This window comes from Cololabis saira, chromosome 17, assembly GCF_033807715.1.
Source record: "Cololabis saira isolate AMF1-May2022 chromosome 17, fColSai1.1, whole genome shotgun sequence".
Taxonomy (NCBI): domain Eukaryota; kingdom Metazoa; phylum Chordata; class Actinopteri; order Beloniformes; family Belonidae; genus Cololabis; species Cololabis saira.
In genome coordinates, this window is record NC_084603.1 from 5,239,918 (window position 1) to 5,259,020 (window position 19,103).

At 38.3% G+C, this 19,103-nt stretch overlaps 1 protein-coding gene across 4 annotated transcripts in view; it reads right to left on the reverse strand.

The window, feature by feature from the left end:
- Window positions 1-2,083: 2,083 nt before the first annotated feature.
- Window positions 2,084-19,103, reverse strand: part of khdrbs2 (KH domain containing, RNA binding, signal transduction associated 2) — a 96,708-nt gene continuing 79,688 nt past the window's right edge. Inside the window, exons 7-14 of one of the 4 annotated variants that reach the window (XR_009784338.1) lie at window positions 15,375-15,457; window positions 14,980-15,032; window positions 13,575-13,671; window positions 11,153-11,203; window positions 9,821-9,838; window positions 9,602-9,663; window positions 8,570-8,633; window positions 2,084-2,107 (exon numbers count right to left, since the gene is read on the reverse strand). Coding sequence is in view for 1 of the 4 variants with exons in the window: in XM_061744586.1 (XP_061600570.1) it covers window positions 13,577-13,671; window positions 14,980-15,032; window positions 15,375-15,457 (231 nt within the window). In the remaining 3 variants the exon portion in view is untranslated. Of the gene's footprint in view, window positions 2,108-7,836; window positions 7,877-8,569; window positions 8,634-9,601; window positions 9,664-9,820; window positions 9,839-11,152; window positions 11,204-12,205; window positions 13,672-14,979; window positions 15,033-15,374; window positions 15,458-19,103 lie in introns of those variants that run through there. The other 3 variants (XR_009784336.1, XR_009784337.1, XM_061744586.1) reach the window with 3 other exon arrangements.

The window sequence follows — 19,103 nt, forward strand, 5'->3', positions numbered from 1 at the left end:
GTATGGGTGAGTCACGCACTTTTCCACTGATACACAAGAACTGCAGATAGCTCTGTTTTATCACTTTATTGTAAATAAGAGGCAAAGACAAGTGCTGTAAAAGCAAGTTTTTCTATTTGTTCTTTTTCCCAACTGGTTTCAGAGAAATGCTTTACTTTCTGCTCTACAGTCAGAGCAGGTGAAAGAACAAAAACCACCACCTAAAAATTAGATGTGCATACTGTCTGATTCCGTCTGATGTGGTAGAAAAGAGGCATAAAATATGGATTAAGTGCCATTATTAGAAAATATATTTAGGCAGATCAACACACCATCATTTATACCAATGCATTTGTGGACTGCAGCAAATTTAAAAGAACACACAAAAAAACAACAACCTTCTAATTCCGAGATTTTTGTAACCCAAATACAGCTCTGCATTTAGCAGATTATATATCTGCATTATGCATAAAACATTCTTACTTGGAGGAGATTCAGACTCCACTGGTTGAGAAAGATCTGATTCTGTTTTTCCTAAATGTGAGTGTAGCATGTTGACAGTGTAAGCCCCAAAACGTTCAAAATCAGAATAATAAGTGTTGTGCTTTGTCCTTTCTGGTGGGATGTTGGGCTTCACGAGAAACTTTTAAAACAGAATGTTTAATCCGGTTACAAATAGCAACCTACTTACTGCGAAGACACGCTGTGCATCCCACAAGCGTTATATTTGTGAAGACGTTTTGTGTACGGCGTGACATCATTATTCAAAAACATAGTTAGTGCAATTCCCACAGAGCAAGCCAACATGTCAGAACTCATCACCTTGCCGAACAAAAAAACTAAAAAAAGGGTCTAATGAGGCCTGGAGGCAGGCTTTAATAAAATACAAATAAAAAATACAACAGAACAAAAACAACAGGTTAGCTCAGATCACACATAGTAGCTTGGTAGCACACATCTTCCTGAAAAGTGCAACTCCAGCTATACGCGCTCACCATCTGTCACCTGACTTAGATTCCAGGCTGCTGTCACAAGTGAGACAACATAGGAATCATCAAACATATTCAGCGCTCTGACTCTGCACTCTGTTTCATCACAAAAGCTCCAGTGCTGAAGAGGCCCTTTACACTCCGGCGTTCAGAAGTCCTCATTCTCTATTCTGGCTCATTGAGCAGCTGTCTAAACAGAGCTGAGCTTGCTCAGGTACTCGTCTACTGAAAAAAAAAATCGACTGTGTGTGTTAGTCATAACCCTACACTATTTTGCATCACTGAACATTTTGACCCACTTTGGTATCTTTGTGTTTCCAAAATTCAAATCAAGCAATACCAAGGGAGATGAAAGCCACGCTCCCTGACAGGCTGTGTGCAGCGTGTGCCATAGGGGGAAACATATTAGGCAAATGTCAGAATAACGAGTGGATGCTTTGTGTGGACTCACAAAGTTCCCTCCCAAACAAAACGATTACCTGCATCATGTATGACTGGTTAGGCCTGCAAGCTGTTCACAACGGACGCACTTTGATGTGCCTGGTTTACGAGGCCACTTATTAACTACTTATTAAAAGCCATTTAAATGCATACACACAAGAAAACATACATCAACATTCATGTGAACAGTGGGGAGCCTGCTTTTGTCAATATCATCACTGTGTATCTGACAGGATTTGACTCATGAATTGGTTGACATTTGGTCCGAATTCCAGCAGCGGCCTCAACTTACTTTACAAACTAATATGTTCACAGCAAACTCATTATTACAGAGCTGGGAACAGATACAAAGTGCAGTCAGGCTGGTCATGTCGACAACTGCCAAATGGTAACAAATGACAACATGTTTCAATGAGAATAAGAAAAGATTTGACTATAAGAACAAAAAATACAATAATTATAATATATAATTATAATATATTTCAACAAAGGATTTATGATCACATACATTCAAATTCAAGATATGTACTACAAACAAAAGCATGTAAAAAGTATGTTCGACAATGTACAGGTTTGACTTTTTATAGTGTATGCTTAATAAAAGGTAAAATATAAATAACCTCAATATACTTTTACAGGACAAAAACCATAACGTTTTGATTTTCAAGCAAGTGTGCAGTGTACTGTCCTCACAGCATCTGTAAGACAAAGAAAACAGAAATGAACATATTCAGCAATGGAAAATATATCACACTAAAGAACTGTTAATGTTGGCAGGAATGGTTTGCCATTTATATGTAAACTGTTTCACATTTGTGCACTCAAGCTGAACATACAGACTGGAAGCAGACAGCTTAGCTCTGTCTATGATGGCAGTAATCAGGAAACATTTTTATTTGCATTTGTGTGATTCATTTCAGGAAGTAAAAAAAACATTCATCAAAAATGTTTTTCTTTGTTTTCTATTGGTCTTCTGTGAATTTGTTGTAGCTTTAACTATGGAGCTAAAACAGTCTCAATATTCACAAATGCAAGGGATGATTTACAAATGCACAGGACGTTTCAAAGGTGCGTAGGACAAGATTCACAAATGTATTTCTGATTCACACCCAATAATATGTGGCTTGTATTGGTAATTGCACAATTAAGCGATTGAGATTAATAACTACACAACTTCTTATAACAAGGGGATTAAGTAGCCAAAAATGTTGAATTAGATGTTTCACTTACCGCTCCACTGTCATTGCTGTAAATCATGTTGAATTGACTGAAATTCACATGCATATAGTTCGGTTTGAATGGCTTCATGTGATTGGCTTATGAGTAAATCGTCCCCAACACGGGGAACGTCCTTATGATTGGCTGAAACAAGGAAGATATCTGATTGGTTGCAGATCGTTCTGTGTTTAAAAAAATACATTTGTGGGTTGAGGCAAGTCAGGGGAGACTCAAAATTCACACACAAATGCAGCGAAGTTTAGGGTGCTTTCACACCTGTACCGTTTCAAGCAGTTGTTCCGATACAGGGAGCGTTTCCCCCTAAAGATCGGAACGTTTGGTATATGTGAACACAGCAATCGCGCTCTGAAACGGTACAAAACAAGCGTTCTGAGATCGCCTAGGAGAGGTGGTCTCGGCCCGATTCCAATTGAGACCTGAAACGGTTCATTTTTTTTATTTGTAGTGAGAACATGATCCACGCAGCAACCGAGACAACTCCATTCATGTGTATGTGCGACCGCGGCGCAAGGAGAGGAGTTGCTGCAGCTTCCACCAGCTTCTCTCCTATTGGACGTGCCGAGATGTTGTCCCAGCACGGCACAAATTAAACATTGTATGAAATTAAACAATGTTCAATTCGGGCAGGGTTTGCACAGCGCAAACCCTGCCCGAATTGAACAGCAGCGCAAACCCGGCTGCGGCAGGCGGCCTCTCGTCCGCTGCCGGGCTCCGCTCTGCGCCGAGCGCATAAGCCTGATTTATGGTTCCGCGTTAAATCGACGCAGTGCCTACGCCGTACTTTACGCCGTAGGCTCTACGTTGGTGTAACGCGGAACCATAAATCAGCCAAAGCCAACGGCTGCGGTCTGCGCTGCGCTGAAAGGGGCGTGTCGTTTATCCCGGGGTGCGGAAGAGGAAATTCCTTCCGCGTTCATTTGACCAATCAGAGAGCAGCTGGTTCGCGCATGGCATTTGTTATCAGCTTTGAAACGGTACAGACGTTTGCCTTGTGAACACAAATTCCACAAACGAGAAACGGAACAACTGTATCGATTCAGCCCCTGAAACGGAACAAAACAAACAGGCCACAGGTGTGAAAGCACCCTTAGAGACCACAAGCCATTTGTAAATCAGGTTATATTTGTGTGTGCATCAGAAATACATTTGTGAATCTTGTCCTTCACACCTGTGAAACGTCCTGTGCATTTGTGAATCTTGTCCTGTGCATTTGTTTTTTTTTTTTATTATTTTGGGCTCTAGGGTAGAGAGAGAGAATGGGGATGACATGCAGCAAAGGTGCGCAGGCCGGGATTTGAACCTGCGACCACTGCAAGAGGACTGTAGCCCATATGAGCCGCTTGCTTAACCCACTGTGCCACCGAGTGGGCCGTCCTGTGCATTTGTGTATCTGTTTTAGCTCCATACTTATCAGCCTGATATAAAAGTGTAATGATCCTCTCATCCAGCTCTTGACAAGACAGCAAATGAGCTTATTTCCTAAACATCAAGCTATTTCTTTTGTTCAATATATAAAAATGTTGGGTACTATTCATGGGAAAAGCATAGTCATCCATCTGAATTGATTCAGATTAATATGACAAATGACACTTGTGTCCTTGCTGTGTAGCTGTTTGAGCCTCAAGTCTAATATTTTGGCTGGATGTGCATCAATGTAGTTTAGCAATTCCCCTCCATTCACAGAACCTCTCTTTATGAATCCCCCAGTTTATAATCTATCAACAAGCGTCCAACATCCAGGGTGACGCTTCGTATGGAGATGCAGCATTCAGCCAGAGACAATCAACTCGTCCTTGAAATGGATATAGAGGGAAAATAGAGCTCCTCACTCTCACCTAGACCTTTTCAAATGAGCCTTTATTGTCTTGTTAAGAACAAATAGGTGCAATTATTCGAGAAAATAAGAATCTCTGCATGGAAATTAGCAGGCATCATTTATTTGTTCACACAGTTGCTGGCAGAATTGGCAAGAAGAGAGTGTTGCACATCTGAGGATGTCTCACACTTGCAGCCAGTCTGAACCCGTAAGCAGATGGTATCATTACATGACCGCAGAATATGTCGGCATCAGCTCAGGCAGTGCGCAGTCTATTTTCAATCATACATATTTATATTTTCCTGTATGAGGCAAGGTTAGTGACAACACCTCCAGACTAGGTTCTGTTTGGAAAAGGATAATTTAATCTTTTAGGCTTATTTGTGTTTTGTTTTTGTTGGGGGGCTGATTTACATAAGAGGATAAATCACTGTTACATCCTTCATGTAATACAAATATGAAGCTACCATCAATAGATGGTTAGCGTAGCTTAGCATAAAGATGGAAGGAAACAGATATTCTGGGTAACAAAATCTGCTTACCAGCAATCATTCATCTGATCCGTTGGTAGAAGTGTAATACACCATGCATAATTATGTTTGTTAATCACGTGTCAAAGGCCACACACTATGAAAAAAGTCAGTTTTTCTGTGGTTGGGAACAAGATCGTGGACTTGACAACCATTTCAGAAACTCTGAGATGAAACAACTTTGTCCCTTTTTCAGGGAGCACTTAGATCCGAAAATACATCTTTCAGGAAGCAGTTCAGATTTGCAGGGTTCTGGGACACCACCAACCAAAATATGAGGAGAATTATGAGGCTTTGTCATCTTTATGTCCGCCTCACATCATTCTGTATTTTGTTGACCTCAGAAGGGGGAAGCGCAAAGCTGTAAGAATGATTTATAAAAAGGCACACCCAGTGCGAGAGTGAGTCACTACACTTCCCTTCACTCCTAAAATCAGCTGCTATTAGTCCTACTGTCTATCCTTGTACCAGCAGACAAAGGAAGATACACAGTAGAGCTCAACACAGCAGATTACCGCAACAAAGTCAGGACTTTATAAAGTGACAGCACCAGTTATGAGGCTCTGAAGAGGGATCCAACAAGAAAAAGGTCACAAAATACCTACAAAGACTGGGAATGGAAAAAGCAATTGACCAAGCTTTGTACCATCTATTTTACCCAGGGGAGGTCACTCGATGCATATATTGACTCCTAAAGACACAAAAGGATGAAGAACCACTCACACTCTGCAGCATCAACTCTGTCACCTACAGTTCTGCAAAACGCTGACCTTAATGCCATCTAAGGCCCCCTGGTTGGTAACAATCCACATCACATACAGGCTTTGTCAACAAACTCCAACATCTGAGACTGGCTCTAGGGGAAACCATTATGTAATTTGATGTAATCTTGCTTTTTTATCTGCATAGGTTCATCTGAGGCAGTGGACATGGCCAGGAAATGACTAAAATGGAACCTTAAAAGACAGGAACAATTTCTACTCCACACCAGAGCTGTACTGGGCTGGACCTCTTCCTCGCCACCACCTTTTTATCAAATACAATGAACAGTTTTACAGACGGAAACACAGATGTGCTGTGGGTTTTCAAGTGTCACCCATTGTTGCCATCTGTACGGGGGAAGTGGAAAACAGAAAATTGAACTCCTACAAAAAGGAAAGCAGCACAAGCACTTCAAACCTGCAGACATCCAAAGTGGCCCTTTGTCAAGTCAGCCAAGAAATATGGAAAAAAAGAGAGGGAAATAAAAGGAGCCACAGAAAATTGCTTTCATCGCATTCATGGCAGGAGTGTCTCAAAAGGATCTTCCTCAGACACAACACACTAGTCCACTTCATACCTAACACCACCTTCAGACTAGGACTGTTCGATTTTGCCCAAAAATAAAATCTCGATTTTTTTCTCTCAAAATCCGATTTTCGATTACGATTACGATTATTTTGTGAATTGACAAAAGGCAAAGAAATGATTTCAAATATGCTGTTTTTTTATTGAACATTTGCCCCATTGGGCTTTAAGTGCAAACTTTGCTCTTATTAAACCAAAAATGAATGAATAAAGTGCGAAGCTCTGTAAAATAAGTTGAAAAAAGTTTTAAAAAATATAATAAAATATAAAGTTTTATCTCTGAAAAAAAAAAAAAATCAGCAAATCAGCACTTGCTTGCAAACATATAGTAAGTTATATTTCCAATTAAATAAAACAAGACATTTTCTAATCAAACTAAACTGGGTCTTTGCATGCTAAATAATAATGCAACCCATGAAGGAGGTAGAGGTGTGTAATGTCAGTCATTACATTTGCTATTCACATTTGCAAGTTTTTTGCAAGGAACACGAGCCGCTCTACCGCATCTGGCTTGAGGGATGCCCGGTGGCATGTTACAACGCCCCCTCCTACACTAAAGAGCCTCTCCCATGGGGCACTTGTCGCAGGTATTGAGAGGTATTTCCATCAATCATTAATATGGTATCAATCATTAATATGTGTGCAGACAAGGTAAGAAAAAAAAAAAAAAAAGTGAAAAATCGATTTTACGATTTTCACGTTTTAACATCGTTCTAATTACATAATCGCGATTACGATTTAAAATCGATTAATCGAACAGCCCTACTTCAGACCAAAACTGATTCACCCTAAAGGCGAGACACCTAAACAGAAACGCAGCAGTGCCGTTCATGCAGTCCAGTGCGGCGAGGAGAGCAAACCTTTACATCCCAGAAACTAATCAGCAATTCCACAAGCGTGTGCCACAACACAGGAGAACCAGCTCATCAGGTCAAAATTCAGCCGTTCATCTGCATCCCAAGCAGAAGGAACACATTTTGGACAGAAAGGACAAGTGGTTTGAAAAAGGAGTAAAAGAAGCCATCTACATCAAACTTGAAAAAAAAACATAGTTAAATAGAGGAGGGGGACTTAGATCAAACACCTCCAATGCAGCCTTGAAGTTTATACGGTACAAGATGGATAGAAGATGAAATGTCTTCAAGAGCAAAGAAAAGGAAGCCGGTCGCCTTGATTCAGGCCCTTTACAGTTATCCCAACCTGGGTGACTGGGAGTCTATACGAGCGTAGGAATCAGGATTCTTTTATAAAAACTTCATAGTAACGCACGGTGCTTAGATGTAAATACGGACAGATTCTGATACACATATTTTTTGTCAGAATTGGCAAGTATTTCTGATGCTGGTTTTGGAATAGGAACAACCGCTTCGTTTTTGGTTTGATTTTTTTGAGAAAATTTCATTAAAGGCTTTTGACCACATGGGGGGGGGGGGGGGGGGGGGTAGTCTGAATTTAGCTTAGCTCAACTTTCTTACTTCTTAACATTTCCTGCTCCTCCGAAGTCTGCCATCTAGTTGCTCATCTCCCCTTTTTGCCTGAGCAGAAGGAATAAATAAATGAATAAAAAATATAAAATATATATTATGAAAACATTCAATATTCATAATCTTAAATTGCTCGGCCTGAGTTGTAAGTATATCCAGGCAAACATCTTGTGCTAATCTTCTAATCTATTTCTCAGCTATAAAGTGAACACATTTTTTTCTCTAAATGTTAACACTATTCTATTGATTTGTGCTTCTAACATCTTTTGGCCTGTCTTACTAAAGGTTTATAAGACTGTTCTTGTCAGAGTTGTCCACAGGTCAAGGATATTTAAGTGTTCAATTGTGTGTTTTTCAAGAATCCAGCATTTACACTCATCTTAAAACAATTTGTCTTTGTGAATGCTGGAAATATGACATCAATAATGCCATATTTTTGTGCACAAAAATCTATAAAAGATGTGACTTGATTGTTGACCTTATATGACAGTTTGTTGCTCCAAAGTGAAGTAAAGGGAAGTTTCTTTGTCACAGAAACGTGTCTACTTTTGATATTTTCGCTCTTGTAAATTCCACAGAACTGAATGAAACAAGCTGGATGTTTCCAGCTGTGATAGTCATCAAACAGCGAGCAGAGTGCTTGTTTTTTTCTTCCCCAAAATACAGATCAAATCAGCTTCAAATAAAAAAAACATATAGTATTCTGATACATAAGTGATTAAATATGCCATCCTGTCCTCTTACCTTTGGCTCAGTTGTCAGTCTTTTCTGAGATGTTCCATGTTTCATTAATCCCCCAGATTTAACTCTGCATACAATAAACACAAGTTTGTGTTACTTCTACAGAGGGACAGATGTATAAGAAGGGACTTTTAACTCAGGTGATTAATGTGGATATCACTGAAGGTCCCGTGCCCGCATAAACAACATTGTCAGGGGTGATAAACTCAGCAAACTAACAAAACAAACAGCTGCCAGGGTTTTATTATAGCCCAGGCTGCCTTGTCGACAAGTCTCTCATGTGTGGATTAATGGCCAAGACATGCAAAGACCTTAAGCAACTTAGGCTACATTTAGTTTATAAAACAAACAAGGGATGAATAGAGCGTCATTTTAAATTGAAATCCCCTTTGTAATATACTGTAAATATAAGTGTCACCAGTGGTTTTCACAAGGAGACGAGCAGCAGCATCTATAGCAGACTGTGACATTTCAGCTATTGGATGGTTTGGATTAGGTGGCGCGCTTGTTGTCAAAAGGGATCCAAGAATGCGTCTGGCATGCACAATTTCCAGAGACACAGCTCATAGGTGTAAATGCATCTGGAAGCTGGCTTCGAGAGCCGATTTTGAAAGATGGCATTTTAAAATTTTCAATTATGCTTCATCATTTTGCTCTTGGCTTTCAGAACCTCTGCAGTTACAGCAAAACTACACCTGATAACCCATGAAAGAGAAAAGTCTCTTCAGTTTTCGTAGCCTAATCATTGCAGATCTATCATGCTTCTTTAATGCCCTTCATGAACATGTTGTTTCCTTCTGATTTATTTAATAAATAGTTAATTGTTGTACTGTTTCCAATATTGTTGCTCAATAAAGCAACCTTGAAGAATATCTGCATGTCATCATGATCCATTCAAGTCCAAACGAAAGACATCCGGTCAATATTGGAATAAGCATCTCAATAATTTTGCATACATTTTGCTTAATTTGCTAAACTCTTAATCCTCAGCGTGGGGTGTGTGTAGCTCTTTTGTTTTAGGGGGAACACACATACCAAACTGCTATCTCGACTGATGATCTTCAGTCCTGCGCAAGGTGGTGTCTGTGCTTTCTGCCCTGAAAGAAAACACATGTAGACAAGTTTAAAAAATTTAACAGCTACACCTTTTAATTACATTTCCAGTCGTGCACAGTGAGAATATATGAGACTCTTGCTGCATAGATAGCTGAGCTAAATAAGCAGAGTTGTTTACGTAGGAACACCTCAGCCCACCTTGTGAATCAGTTTCTCCTGCATGTAAGAGAAGCCATGAATGGAAAGATTTGATTAAAAATAAAACAGATGTAGACAAACAAAAGCAGTTTCTATCACCAATATAATGAAATGGATCATAATTTACACGACACCATGTTGGGAACAGGGATCATCACAATAAGATTAAACAATAGGAAAGGCCGATGCAACAATAGATCCAGATAAAACAAACAAAAAAAAGGAAATGATTAACTGAACAAAAAGAAGACAATAACAAAACATATTTTAAAGTTTTTTTTTATCTCATTGAATCATTAAGCAGGAATATGAGTAACCTTCTTGCTCATTATGTGTTTGACCATTTGTGTCTTTAATCATATAAATGAAGATATGATTTTCATTTACAGGACAAAATGTTTCTGAGCCGTGGTCTATTCTTTTTAGTTTGAATTTAAATAATTATAAATTCACTGAAATGAACTGTGAAAAGTGAAATCCCCCCACTTCTCAACATTACAGTAGTTACCAATATCTAGCTGCACACAAATGCTGCTGTTCAAGTTCATCTCATACAGTCTGTTTTCTTAGAATGAGATAATTGTTTTTAATTTCATTTCATTTATTATCTTGTTTCTGTGGTTTTAGTTGCATATGTGCTTCACTGTGTTTCTAATAAGATGCTCCAGTTGCACAAACTCTACTGGTGAACTTCAGTTCAGGTCAGTGTCACGGTTTTGGGTTTTGTCACGGTTTTTATATTTGCGTCCCGTTTTATTTTGAAATCCAAAGTCCTTGTGTGTAAATTTTGTCTTGACTTCCCTTGTTCCCATCTGCCCTGATCGTTTGCACCTGTGTCTCCTCAAGCCCTCTGTGTATATCTTGTCTTGTCTTTCCTTTGCTCCCTGTTGATCCGTACTGTTATCCCCTCCATGTCTCGTGTCATGTTCTTTGGATTTTTTTTGTCAAAGTTTAAGCTCTTTTTTTTTTTGTAATTCCTGCTCAGTAGTGCTTTGGTTTTTCTTTAATCAAATCACATTTCTTGGAACTCCTGCCGCCTCCGTCTCCTGCATCTGGGTCTTACTCATCCAAACCTTGACAGAAAGTCTGTGACATTGAGCTGCATTAAATACAACTCTAAATTGCACAACATTAAAAAATACACTCCACTTTTTAACAGTTTGCAAACTACAATTGAAAACTCCAATGGCCGCTTGCCCTTTAACGTAGAGTGGAGGACTCAGCTATGATTTAAAGTGACTATTTAATGTTCTTGTTGACTGGTTGCACTTAAATGTACAGCAATCTGCTACATAAAGGCTGCTGTGACGACCTTCCTTTGCATCCACTCACCTGCAGGATTCCTCTCCTTTGATCAATTCACACTACAGTTTGTTTTGCAATCTGCAAAGAGGAGACCAAAGTTATGAAGGGTGCATTAATACAATGTATCATCAACAGGCTGCATGCAATGAAATATGTATGCAATACACAGCAGATTCATTACATTCCATTAGTGTGAAAAAAGTAAACCAATTCAAGGCATAAAAGTGAAATATTATGATAAATCTGTTTATATCACTGATGTGATGTTTAGGTTGCCGAACATTATTTTTAATTAAAATGTATTAATTCTTTTATGACAGTTTAGCTGAATTTCTTAAGCATCTAGTTAGAAATGGGAAGGGATATTTATTTTGGGGTTAAAACGAGTAGGTTTACTTTTTTTTTTAAAGTGGAAGTTAGCATTGATGATTAAATTGGGATTAGCATTAGGGTTACCTGTTTAGTGTTTAGTCTTCGTTTCAGTCCCGTGATCTACAGTCTTAATCAGAGTCAGGCTGCAGGTGTGCTAATCACAAGAGAGAATTCAGAGCGCTGAATAGACGTGAGATTTGGCGTTTAGAGCACGGAAACTGGCAGAGCAAATACAGCTTTCTCAGGTTAAATGACAGAAATGCAACAAAAAGAGGTTATCAGAGACATCGAAAAGTTGCAGATAACAAGTGGGGCTTTGTTTTATTCAGAACTAACATGCTACCAGAGAGTAAGCACCATAAAGCATATTTAAGGCATTGTTAAGATGATATATGGGGACCTTACCTCTTTAAACTCCGTATCATTGTCAGACTCAATCAATATCTGTTTATGATGTAAGAGTTGAGAGAATGGATTGAAAAAAGAAGTTTATTCATTTAGAGGATTTTCTTTATTAAATGTGTTAGCAGCTGTGAAGTCTTAGGAAAGACAAGGTGCATTAACAAACTGAAGAAAAATACCAATTTAACGCTTCAATGTCGGATATTAAGTCTTCCACACCGCGTTGATGTTTATGTTGTTTTTATTAAATGCTTTATGTACAAATACAGATTACACAGAGGACAAAGCACTATTATAAATTACACACTGTTGACTGTGTTCAGTCAAAAACAACCCAAAAAAAAAAATTGCATGATCACAATCTCATATCATTTTGTCTTATTTAAAATAACAAGGTAACCGAGGGTCATTTTTATCCGTCTTATCAGTCATGTCCATGAAGCAGTCAGTGATGAGGATACTCATTGAAAGATCGAGGTTTCTTAACATTAAACATTTTTTAATTTAGCTGATTTACATTCAGACCTGATTTTTTTTTCTGCAAGGATTGGTTTCCATTTGTTGCATTTAATGAAGTCTGCCATGTTATTTGTGTTAGAGGTGTCTGAAGGCGTGTTACCATGGCAACGGCATTTGCAAGTAACAAATTCAGTCATTATGGAGCCAAACCTCTGCCAATCAGTGTTAGTCTTTAACATGTACTTTAACCACAAAATGGTCTGATTTATTTTTACTAAACTCAATATTGGAAAAAAAAGAGGCAAGAAATGCAACTCTAGCTAAAGGTTTTGTAATTAATTTGAGTCCCAGGAGGGAGACTGATAGAGTGGGTACAGTGTGTAGCTCAATAGTTCAACTTCTCTGCTGTCCCATGTGCTTCTGTCTTTTCACACATTTATCATTCTTGTCCATCACACACAGGATAAGTTTCTATATTTCCCTTGATAAATTACTAAATTCCTTGTATATGTTGTAAAGCACTTTAACTGTGTATGAACTGCGCTTTATAATGAAACTTGACTCGCCTCAAATCCCAAAGAGACTTCTATTGACTGTGTTATCCAAGAAAACTTCTCTTAAAACAGATTAAACCCAAACAAAAATGAGTGAATTGTGTGAAGAAAAAAATGTTAAGTTTTTATCTCTTTTTTTTTTGTTCTTTTTCTGGTGATGGGTTCTGTGATGCTGACTCACAGGAAGCAATGTGCTGCAGTGACGCTAAAGCCACCAACACATTTCAAATAAGTTGTTAAACGACTATATAAATCAGTAATTGCCCGATAAAAAGAACTGGGAGTTGGCTTGGGAACCCCAATGATCACTGTTATGAAGGCAATAAATGGAACCCAATCTGTCACAACCACAAACACAGTCTCTAAGAATAAATCTGCATTTTATTATCAGTCCTGAATTACTGCTTAAGGGGGGAATAGAGATCATTTAAACAGCCATGTTTAAGAATAACTTCCCTGAAGATTAATGAGTATGTTTGTAAGTTAAAAAGATGATCAGTTCAGTTGTGTATAAATTAGCACATCAGCCTAATGCTTTTTTCTTGTTTTGGTGCCTTTTGTCTTTTTCATTTCTGAAGTGGGTGAGCAAAAAAGAAAATGTTACACTTTTTTTTTCTTTGGAGAAAAAAAAAAAGGAGAAGTGGGTCACATATCTGGAGCACCTTCAGTATCTGCCATATGGATGTTTTCTGAAGCCTCCTCGTGTCAGCCGTAAAGCAGGGGCTTTGAGACACGGTCGGGTGGTCGTCCACTCTTCCTCTGCAAAAACGGTTAAAAACACATTTTCCTCACATAATGCATTTCTCCAAGGATAATACGTTTTAAAAAGCAAATCGTATCCCACATACTACAGAGGGTTTTCTTCATAGGATATAAATTTAATCAACACTTTGTCCTCAGTTGGGCCAATAGTGAGATCAAGACTGTCAGCAGTTCCCTCCTTACAGCCAAAATACATAAAGATGGCCACCCCGCCTGCGTAGCGCATTGCATGCCTTCCAAATAAGAGTGTTTATGAAGCAGAAAATCAAATCATTGCCCCCCTGGTTTTGGTTTGGTCCGACCTCAACACCTCAGTGCGCAAATCATTGTGTTGAAAATGAATGAGCCCAAAAACCTGCAGCGCCTGCCAGTATTTCGCTGCCGTCATGAGACCTTGCACACCAACTTTCATTGATGTCTGAACTGCAGCTCTCCTTGTTGAAGAAGAGCACTTTCCTAAGTTACTTAGAAATCAGAGGCCCCTATTATAAAAAAAAAGCTAAAAAAATATGTCCAAATAGTTGGTGATATGGAGATATTATGAGAGGTTAGACGGTTAGAAGTAGCTCCCTAAAATTAGTCTTTGATAACACATACTAAAAGGCAAAACATTGTAACTTTACGTCTTTGCCACATCTTGGCTACCCCTACCAGCTTCTACTGGCGCGTTCACAGGTTTAGTCAAATGCAGCATGCAGCCAGAAAGGTGGGAGTACCGATGCCTGCAGGACTGGCTCCCAGGGTCAGGAGTGGGCTGTGACCACACAATCTTTTTCTTTTTCTCTTGAATGTTCATCACCTATTGAATATATAAGTACAACTGCAAGAAGATAGTTTTCTTGTCGTTTTCTAAAGGTTTGTTATTACCTGCAATACTGTGAAAAATACATTGAGTTATTCTTTTGTAAATTGTGTCAGGAAATGATTTCTGATGCTTCCCACCAGGATGAGTCACAAGAACAACTGTGCTGATGCCACAGATATAACACCTCCTGATACTGGACCTGTTTGCATTGCACCCCTTAACTTTTAATTAATCTTGAGGAATCTAGGGATGAGGCACTTGGAGGTAGTCGCAAGACTTAAACAATCAGCACTCAAATCATCAAATTGGTTGTGTGAATCCAGTTATTTTTCAGCTTTTAAAAGCAGTGTTATGTTTCACATTTACTTGATTAAACTCTCTATTATATACCAGCAGAGAGAAAAGATGGTATATTAAAATAAGGGTGACTCATATTTGGATTGCTAATGTTCAGTTTACAAAAGCGACATTCTTTTAAGTACAAAATAAACAGCACTTACCATAATTGTTGTAGGATTCATCACTGTGTCCATATTCATAGTATTCTGAGACGCTAAATCAAAAAGAATAGACATCAGTTAAAATGAAGGACACACTCTACCTGCACAGCTGCAAAATAATGAAGAAATAATGTTGAAATAAGCAGAAATAAAGCTAAACTTTCAGAAACGTTTCAAAAATACTCAACGTTTTTCAGTATTTCAACATTGAAGAAAATAAACAACTCTGAAAACCTTATGAAAAACATATTTCATTTTTTTTCTATTGATTCTTCGTGGGTTTTTTTTTGTTAAATCATGACTAAATGGCCGATAACCCGCACTGCAGTTGCTCACTGTTGACCTTAAACACGTTGTGTTTATCAGACAGTTTAATGCGCAAGTGTTAATTTTACCTCTTTGACTGACTGCTGTAGTTATCATCGTAGGCCTCGTAACCTTCGTCGTCATATTCTTCACCGTATCCATCATCAAACACCTACAAGAGAACACACAGGAATAATTCATGAGGGCATTTTTTTTAATGAAAAAAAATCAACTTTTTCTGAATCTGAAATAATTTCATCAACTCAAAGACACGGCACGTTTTTTCATCCAACGTCAAGAACAAATCTCGCTGCAAATGCTGTACTTTGGAAGTGGGAAGTTGGAACTCTTGCTCTTGTTTAGTTGCTTTTCTCTGAATATATATAGTGACATAGTTATATAGTTCAGTTAACCTAAGGGATTAATGAATACAAATAATCTTCCACCAGTACTTTGCATTATGTGCTTAAATTTGGACTAGGTAACTTGAGTTCTGTTTTTTTTTTTCTTTTTAATCGATTCGATCTAGGGAGTTTGAATTTTACAACATCAAGGAAGTCACATTTAGAAGTACCAACATTTATATATTACAAAAGTAATTTTTAATATTGGTAGTCAGTAGTTTATATGAGTAACAGTTCATTATAAAAGAAAAAATAAATGAAACATTAAAACGCATCAAGGGGTGAAATTCAAGGTTCATCCAGCTGGTAGGTAGCCAAATACATTTGCCAGTCTTGTATTTTTGCATCAGTTGTTGTGTGATGGTGTATTCTCCACCTAAGTTCTGTATACTCATGTTTATGGTAATAGCGTGCTTCAAGGTTTATGGCGTATAATCTGTGCACATATTTATACTTGGAACACACACTGCAAATAAGGCATACCCTGCAGATCAGAAAGGTGGGTAGAAGCTGTAAATTCATGATTGAAAAGGAAACTGCAATACTGTATCTTTAACCAAAGCACATCAAACATGTTATTATAAAACCTCGTGAAAATTGCATCAATTCTTTACCCTCTAAAATTGATGTGTCCTCATCTCTGTCCAGCAATCAATACTGATCTTCATGGGAGAAATTATTGTTTTGAGTCGATAATATCCAACAGCTTTTATTGATTAAGGTTTGTGGTGGAACATATCTCATTAGTGGTGCTTACTCACACCTTCTGAGACTAGAACTGCAATATGGATTTCAACTGTTACACAGACACGTTTCTACTCGCATGTATATTTCGGCAGCTGCATTAAAAAATCTTAATAAAATACATTATTCTGCACAAGCTGCACTCTCCAGTTATTACTGCATCTGATGGCATATATTTTAGTTTCTTGTCTTGTGTAGTTTTCCTTTTCAAAGTCTGCAGTGAAAAAGCTCTTCCTAATCCAAATCTCTGATTCAGACAGTGTGTTAATCCAGTTAGTGGCTGTTTACATACAGAGGACTAATTTTTCAGACTGCTTATGCAAGTGACCTGTTTTTGGATCAATTCAAGTAAACAATGTAGTTCAGAGGCAGAAACCACAGATTGGCTGGCTAAGAAACTTATTTCATGAATTCTGTCATATAATTAGTTGTTGTAGCACATGATGCTTTAATCAGCTGCATAAACAACCTCCCATTTTTTGTCAATCCTCGCTATTTTATTTTTCCATTGATTTTTCTCCTAAAATCTCTTTAAACAGAGCAATTTCACTGTTCAGCTCCTGAGAGTTAATGTGCTCATCAGACTTGCTCTCAGTTATGACTGTGCATTCTGAGCGATTAAGTTTTATGAGCCGAGGTGACTGCATGCTTGGCTTTTCTTTTTTTTATTTCTCTGGACAGGGTAAGAAGACCGCAGGAACAACTGAAGCTGAAAAAGGCCATTTCACCTACTCTGTGAGTGTTTTCTCTTTCTTTTCTTTTTTTTTTTGTCTGTTGTATGCAAGACGAAAACATAAATCAGAGGTAAGGCATTGAGACGAGACATTATATTTTCAAGATATCATAGTGCACAGTTGCAACCACTTGGCGTGGCGCTTCTAGCAGAAAAGTTCACAAAAATTCCCCAAAAACTTGAAAATGGGGCAAAAAGTCCCTATTATTGGATGAAAAAGCAAACATTCATAATGTGACAAACATTCAACATCTTAATGTGCTGGTTCAACATAAATTACCCCGGAAGATTGACACCAGAGGATTCTATGATATATTATGAACCTGTTTTGAGGCTTTTGGGCATCTTGGCTTATCACTCATCACATTTCCAAGCCTAGGGGTGTCAAATAAACGCATTAATTGCAATTAATTAATTACAGGCATATTTAGCGTGTTACGTTTTTTAATCGCTTTATCTATTTTTTAATCTCCAACTTCACTTTTTCTGTTTGCTGGTTGCCTTTATTTTGAAATCTGTGTCTGTGCGTTGGGCTTCTTGTGCTTGATTGGTTGGGGTGGAAAACGATGCTGCGTCACACCTTGAAGTGGACACTGATTGGCTGTCCCTGTGTTTGGGGGTGTTTAGCTACGCTGGTAGACTCCCATTGTAGCTGGACAGGCACGGGGGAGTGTGAAAATTGAGGAGCATGTGAAAGTTGTCGGTCCGGTGAATGGGGAATTTACATTTCTAAAACACCACCCCCTTTGATAAAGGTAGAGTGATATGTGTTATTTGTGGAAAGGAATTTGCTTACCACCAATGCAGCTCAAGTTTAGCCACATAAACGTAAATCACCCGGTCGCTTCGCAGCCACAGCTAACGTTAGCAGCAAAGATGTTGCCACAGCAACGCTCTTCTCTAAACTAAACTCGAGGAGATCACCACGCGCATGCACACGTCTGCGACCGAGAGGCCGGCAAATGTTTTTGCCAAGTGGATGTAAATGGCTGGGACTGCATCTTTTCACGTCTGTTAAAAAAAAAGACTTTATAAAGCCACTTTTTCTGTCATAAATCAATGTTTTGATCTGCCACAATAATGTAATGAATTTAAAGGATAACACCTCAAGTTGAGGGCTTTTTTCTCAGCTATTGTTAGATGAGATTAAACAAGAGATTAATTAGATTAATTAATTACAGATCTTAATTTATTAATCGTAAGAAAAATATGATCGCTTGACAGCACTATCCAAACCCATGGATTTCTACAGTGCACGTCAGAACGGTGGAATGCTGAGAATCAAGTCAGGATGCAGCAGGTGTCACTGAATATTCTTTCATCTTATCAACATGTTAACTGATAAAACCTAACTACATTGCAGATTTGAGGAGAGAAAATAAAAGTCTCAGACTTCTATGAAGACTGTATACCATTAATATTTCTATTACTATGATATTGATTCACTGAGCATAAACCTGTTGCCAGGAGCACCAGGTGTCCACAGAGCACTGGAGACACAAAGCTTTCACCGGCCAACACACCAAATCACCTTTACACCACCTGCAACAACTCAACTGTGAAAATGAGAGAAACACATCCTTCATTTTATCAACTAGAAACGTCTGCTCCTCCTTTGTTGCATTGTTCCATCCCATCCATCCATGGAATAACAACAACAAAAAAAAAACCCCATAAATTCAGTTTATTGTATTTTTCTGAGTAAAATCAACATAAATAATGGACAGCTATGCTATCCCTAGATTTAGCTCTGAGTAAATACATACCAAGATCTTGGATCGCTATCATCTTGAAATGGCAATCATTTCTTCTCTTCTTCGCTTTTAGGAATGACCATGCAATGCAAATCTCAAATATTCACCACTACCCTACAATTACCCATCCATGGGCTCCTCTAAGTGGCTGTCCAACACTCTGAAAAATTAATATAATTAATG